The sequence below is a fragment of the Varroa jacobsoni genome, unplaced genomic scaffold (genome assembly GCF_002532875.2).
Source record: "Varroa jacobsoni isolate VJ856 unplaced genomic scaffold, vjacob_1.0 scaffold_33, whole genome shotgun sequence".
Taxonomy (NCBI): Eukaryota; Metazoa; Arthropoda; class Arachnida; order Mesostigmata; family Varroidae; genus Varroa; species Varroa jacobsoni.
The window spans coordinates 103,912-110,454 of NW_019212935.1; the positions used below are offsets into that span (position 1 = coordinate 103,912).

Consider the following 6,543-nt stretch of genomic DNA (forward strand, 5'->3'; position numbering starts at 1 on the left):
CAATGTCGCCCCGTTTAAGTAAACAAAAGTGTAACGTTTGCAATGGGAACTTTTCGGACCATGTTGTATGGCTCCTCTAAACTCTTGAGGGCAATTACTATGCGGAAATTCCATTTCTACGACTTTGAGAGCTTCGATGTATTTTTTGTATGCCCCTTTATAGCAGCGACAGTCGCTCTGCAAGTACACGCGTATCCAAGCGGCCATTAGCCCACTGATCGAGTGTTTCCTGTGTCCGAATGACTATAAATAAGCCATCTTTATCTTTTATCATAGCTTTTTTGCTAACAACAAAGATTGTTTACCCCAATATAGAGACTTCCCACTTAAAGATTACTGCAAATTTTGAATAGAGTGCATCACTAGTTTGGTATTCATCATCTTCAGGTCTGCTAAACAATTACGATACTTTAAAGAAAAATTTTAAAAAATTATTTTTTTTCTAATCAATAAATATAGATTAGAAAAAAATAATTTTTTCGTACTTAATTCCAATACAAGGAAATATCATGGAAAAGTCACGAGGAATCTTTGTTTGAAGCGACCACTCCCTCGAGTGGTAGATTGACCAAATCAGACTAAGCAGACCTAAGTATATCCGGCCGCCCACTGTGAGAGCTAAGCAACTGGGAACAGTTTGGCATAAACTGGTAGCTTTGTTGACACGAACGAACACAGAGTAAATAAAAGGGTCTTTTCCAGTGAAGTGTTTGCTAGAAAAATGAGCAAATATACAAGAGTATGAACGAAACAAATATTGCATCGATCATTATGCAAATAAAAAAAAAGTTTGGAAAACCTTGAAGAAACATTGTGCTGACCATACCATTTCTGGATTTCACCAACGACACAAGGACAAGGATGTGGCATACCACACAGCATACGTACGTGTATATAAATTGATGACAACCAGATTAGCGGCGAGTTTGTTAGTACGTATCTTCGTATGAGACTTGTAAGTACAACAGTATTCTTCTTACCTTTAACAGGTCATCAAGGAAGATCCGAAAGGTGATACGTTTTACTGGTACACAGTTACCGCTCATAGAGGAGTTCTGCTTAATAGGCAATATACTGTTAAGGTGAGACTAAGTGCGAAAATAAACTTCATTCATATTTGACTAGCTAGAAGCGGGGGACTAATTTTATGATTTTAAAGAGTTGGTATGACATCACAGTATCTTAGCAGCGGATTTGTTTTAGTGAGACTTGGTTTATTATTTATTGTCAACAGTGTGGCTTAAGCAGCCAAGCCTTTGGTTCAAGGAAACCATGGGTTGTTGCCTCACCGACAAGGCTGAATAACACAATCCGTCTGAATGAAGTTGTATTGTACAAATATAAAATGGAGACCCCGACTATCAAGAAGCTTTTACGCTATTCTATATATATATATATATATATATATATATATATATATATATAATGATACCGCTAAGTAATATGTGCAAAAGGTAAGGAAAAAAATTGTACAGAGGGGTGAAACGCACGTTGGGATTCAGTCTACTTAAAGAACTGGTTCCTACTTCAGCGTGGCAAAAGATGGAAAGCATTACCATTAAAGAACAAAGAACCAACTTTAGAAAAACTATTGAAAACTTACGCAAGTGATCAAAGCAAATAACAAGCAACAGCAAGAAAAACTAGTAAGTTTTTCTAGGCTGTTTGATTTATTATTTTTAAATATTAAACTATGGTACTGGTTTGTATCACATTGTGAGTTGTCTCTCGCTAACAAAGCTATGAGAAGATCGTTCCTCGTACAACGATTTCGCTGTGCTCAAAGAAACGTGATTATTGAACACGTTTCCTGGAAGCTGTGTCATAAACAACCATAAAAGTATGACTATGCCGAAAATATGACCCTAAATCAAAGAAAGGTAAAGGATTACCTATACCATGTAATGAGGTTCTCAGCTTTATTATTAGTCTTAGCACCGACATCTATAGACACAAGTGCTTGAGATGCGGATTATAGGTACATGCCATTTACGGTAATGGTATAATAAAGACGAAATGTGACTGGTGACGCTCATTGTGCATCGCGGCGTTATCATGACAATATCAGCCGTGGTCTTCATTCGGAATCTGCAGAGAGATGTAACATTTTCAAGGTTCCCAGATTGTCTCAAGTCAATCAATTAGTAAACTGATTAAATTATTGTAACTTTCTCCTATTTTCAGTAGTCGAAGTACTAGAAACGAGTAAAATCACAGCCTCAACAGATTACGATTTTTCGAACTACTGCTTGGTACTTTAACTAACTGAGTACTATTTCGAATTACATTGTTGTATCGGTCACATGCAAAAAAAAAAAAGAATTTACGCGAAAGCATTTTCCGACACTAATTTCTCTATAGAAGGTGCGCAAGTGTTTCAATTTTATGTACGAGTTAGTTGTATTTTTAGCGGGACATTTATCAGCAAAATATCCGGCTTAAAAATGATGGCGTATATTGGAAACTAAGCTTTTTTCTCTGGTAGATTTCGATTTATGAAATATAGGGCATTGCTACTTCTACTTCTAATAGGAGTAGCCTGCGTTTAACAGATCTGTCGTAGATGTTGTTACACTGGTAATATTGTACTAAAGTTTGTATTCAGATATGTTCGCTGTAAAAGATCATTGATATTTAATAATTCGATTATCTTGAATAAAAGAATCTAAGATCAAGAAGCTCAAACATTTCGAGTGAAACCAGGTGTTTTCATTCACTTCGCCACTGATGAGCTCGATATTCGAGACAGTACGCTGCCGATGAAACAGGGAAATTTTATACTCCGCAATATTAACAACTGTGAAAGGCCTTTTTTTTTTTCACTTCTTAGTGCTGTTGTGTCTATCGGATTTACCATTTGAATTTACAGCTGGACATTAAACAGAGTCTAAGTAAACGTTCTACAAAGCTCGATCGAAACGTTACCGTTCTTCGCGACTGTATGCAGATAAGATGGCCGAAAGCAAAGGTAAATTTCTTTTTTTATTCAGGCTGCATAAGAGTTGCTCGACAGCTGTTTAGTCACGCTTTACAGAGCGCCGGTTCTTTGGCTTTATATAGGTGTTTATACTTTATGCTTTATATAGCTGCTAATACAACGTTGAATTCTATAGCGAAAACAAGTGCCATATTTTTAAGGTACAGGAAGTTGGGGCTAGCTCTAATAAATCGTTATCTTGAAATATATCAATGTTATCAAAATAATAATTTTCCACATGTCCTTTTTTATTTAGATGAACGTCGAAGCCATGGCAACGGAACGCAAGATTCGCCGTCGTGACGATTTCTCAGAAAACACGACGTCATCTTCGAGTTCATTTTTGTTTTAAATGCAACAAAGTTTGCTCCCGCTACCTCTGCTACGGCCAGTACAACCACAACTGGCAAACACAGCCATTTGCCGTTGTCAGAGTGTGTTTTAAGGGCAGCTAAAGGAAACCTTCTGGTAGATGTGGACTCCTCTGGCGCCACACCTTCGTAGTCCAAGTCCGGGGATCAGATAATGTCCGGAACTGCTTTCGCTTGCCCTCAACTTGGGTGCTAGACAAAATACCTTGTGCTAATGGTTGTTACCGTCAAGCACGTGCCATGTCCTTCCATCAACTGGCGAATATTTTCATCCGATAAGGCAGTTGAAAATCGAATATGGCTACCTTTTCGCACAAATTGAGGTTACGTTCAAAATAAAACGGGCGATTATCTTTAAATTGGCCTACGTTTACGGCTACATAAATGCAAATTCTCCTTGTGAAGCGGTTGTCGGACTCTCGTTTACTAAACTAAAATTATAAAGTGGAGAAAATAATAGATCAACAAGATATATATATATATATATGGCATATATATATATATATATGGCATACATATATATATATATATATATGCCATATATATATATATATAGCATATATATGCTGAATCGCAAGGTCGTTTTAACTAATATATTAAAATCAACTACATTAAATTCAACTTTCTTAGTGGCTATCAATGTATCGAAACATTTCACTGGACTATTACGGCCGTAATTACAGAAGCTTGACGTGGTCTCGCATTGTTAGGAAGTAATCTCACCGATGCCTATCGCCATGTTACATCTAAATCTCTTCAGAAAACATTAATATAAAAAAAAATCCGTAATTTCACTATTAATGAATTCATATTATTTACCACAACTCTAGTGGTTATATTCGACTCTGGCAGTAGCATTGAACTGGAAATGTGAACTTTTAGAGGTCTCAATTGGCTGAAAGCTTTGCGTGAGGTCCTGCATACGAAACAGGGCGCTATAAATTAGGAACAGAACGAAATTATAGTATTGCTCGGTGCATACAGTTAATCGTAATCACCCCGATCTTACAACCAATAGCATTGGCGCAATTTAATTCGAATTTCTTCTGATGCTGTAAATCTTCATTCCAGTTAAAGGCTTCTTCACACTCCTGAAGTTTATTAGTTACAGAACCTGATATGGGGTTCCCTTCCGAATGTTTTTGACATCAGTATTTGCCTAGAAAGCTTGACTTTCGAGTCATAATGTGCGTTCACTTAAACAGATTTACTGAAAAGTTCTACCAAATGGATTCCAGCAACCCATAGGCCCTACCACAACAAAACGAAAAAAACAACATGTAGAAAGCTAGAAGACAAAAAGTGATTCATTGATTCTCTTGCTGCAAAGACAATGTTACTGATTCGAAGCTTAGCCAAGGCGTAAACCAGCCTCTCGAGCTTGTCGTGCTGGCTCAATACGTTCTAAGAGATACAGAGGTTACAAGTCGTGGAATCTTAAATAATAGAACAGCCTAACATGTGTTTATATATAAGGTTTTATCAATGTATAACCGTTGAGGCCTGTACACTCACATGTTCAGTCGTCTGCTCTAGGTGCGCGTACATTAATACATGCTATTAAGCAGTACTTTCTGCGCAGCACATGTAGTCCCTATTTTCCGGATTACCGGATCGGAAAATAAAATTTTCCAATAATCATGTGACCTTCGAGCACACACCTTACACATCTGCGTATGTTTTAGTTTGAAACGTGGTCCCTGATATGATGACTTTAAAGTTCACGCCAGTTAACAGCTATGCATTGCTTATATAAGTTCTATTTATTTCTCACATTTTACATTTTACACACAAACTTCGAATTCAAAAAATACAGCTTAATCGTTTGCCTGCTTGGTCCCATTTTCTTTGCACAGTTTGTAGCGGATCGATGTAAATGTTGTGCAGCTAGTTCTTTAATTCTTCCCTTCTTTTCTGCAAGGTCCAAAGCGTGTCGTGGCCTATTGTATTAGCTGCCGTCACCTTGTAGTTATAGCGAACTAGGAGATCTAGCACTTCAGTGGGAGACTTGCGAATGTCAACCAATGAGAAGGAATCCCTGTTATTAATCTCCGGGAATACCTGTGAGGAATAAATTTCACTTAAGTACGTAAGTGTCGTTTGCTTCACTTGTGCGTAACGGCTGCATAATTCAAGGTTTTCTTGCAAGCGTATTTTTGTATTAATAAAAAACATATATATATATATATATATATATATATATATATATATATATATATTATGCAAACACTTTTAACCGGCCAAAATATTCTTGAACTAATGATGTTACACTTGAAGGATCATGGCTTTGGGCAGCTATCGTATAGGCTCTCCCAAAACACCCTGTAACGAATTAGACGTATTGACAATCGTGCTCATTGGCCAAAGTTGGTTATTGCGCCTGTAGATTACCGTATACGCTAGATCTACATGTACTTTGTACTAATATGTCTTATGAATAACTTCAGTACGTATTTCTGTGAATTCGCGATTGCAGTTTGGTATAGCTATTCGAGCACGTACCTCGCCAATGGATTCATCAATTTGCTTGATGTACCTCCAGTCACCGCGAATAGTGCACGTATTGTCCGTGTGTTTACCAAACACCAACATAGTGGCTGATACCTGCGGGGCAAACAGGGTGATTCCCATAAGGAGACACAGTTTTGTAAGGTTCCTCATGCTATTCACTAGCAACTGCTGCCACTGTACCCCTTAACAACTTGCATGTGCGCAGCGAAAAGCCAAGCATGGTCTTTTTATAGCGAACACGGGAAACGCTTGATTGGATGACCCACATCGTTCTGTGAGACATCCCGTAAGGGTATCGCCGGTGACAATAGTTTTACGAAGAAATCTATTGTGGGATATCTCATATTTATTATGAAATATCTATGGAAGTTTTCCATAAACAATTCTTTTTTGCCTAATTTTTCACGTATAAGGAAAATTCACTCATTACTGTGAACCTGCGACAGGCCGTCACAGAGCAATCGTCATCACTCTGTCGTTACTGGCTCTGCAGAGAAGCTGTGTTATAGCTGCAGTGACATGAAGTGCCCGCTAGCGACGCCAGCGGGTAAAACGATCGGAGCCAGTGGTCATTAACAAGGGGCACCGTGAGAAGTCCCTACACTGTTGATTTCATTTTTCGATGAGATTTATAATCGCCAATAGCCACACGATTGCGTGGCATCGCTGCACTAAATTTGTTAT

General features: G+C 37.9%; 2 protein-coding genes across 6 annotated transcripts in view; one reads left to right on the forward strand and one right to left on the reverse strand.

The window, feature by feature from the left end:
- Positions 1 to 3,733, forward strand: part of LOC111259260 (putative ubiquitin carboxyl-terminal hydrolase MINDY-4) — a 45,905-nt gene extending 42,172 nt beyond the window's left edge. For all 5 annotated transcript variants that reach the window (XM_022831172.2, XM_022831154.2, XM_022831163.2 and 2 more), the window contains 3 exons: positions 990 to 1,082; positions 2,870 to 2,968; positions 3,234 to 3,733. In XM_022831172.2, coding sequence (XP_022686907.1) covers positions 990 to 1,082; positions 2,870 to 2,968; positions 3,234 to 3,329 — 288 coding nt within the window. In that variant the 3' untranslated portion in view covers positions 3,330 to 3,733. The remainder of the gene's footprint in view (positions 1 to 989; positions 1,083 to 2,869; positions 2,969 to 3,233) is intronic.
- Positions 3,734 to 5,092: 1,359 nt separating this feature from the next.
- LOC111259369 (uncharacterized) lies at positions 5,093 to 6,079 on the reverse strand. The gene is made up of 2 exons (XM_022831331.2): positions 5,851 to 6,079; positions 5,093 to 5,409 (listed from the first exon to the last, which is right to left on the reverse strand). The coding sequence occupies exons 1-2, from the start codon at positions 6,007 to 6,009 to the stop codon at positions 5,236 to 5,238; spliced, it is 333 nt and encodes a 110-aa protein (XP_022687066.1). The 5' UTR covers positions 6,010 to 6,079; the 3' UTR covers positions 5,093 to 5,235.
- Between the last annotated feature and the right edge of the window lie 464 nt (positions 6,080 to 6,543).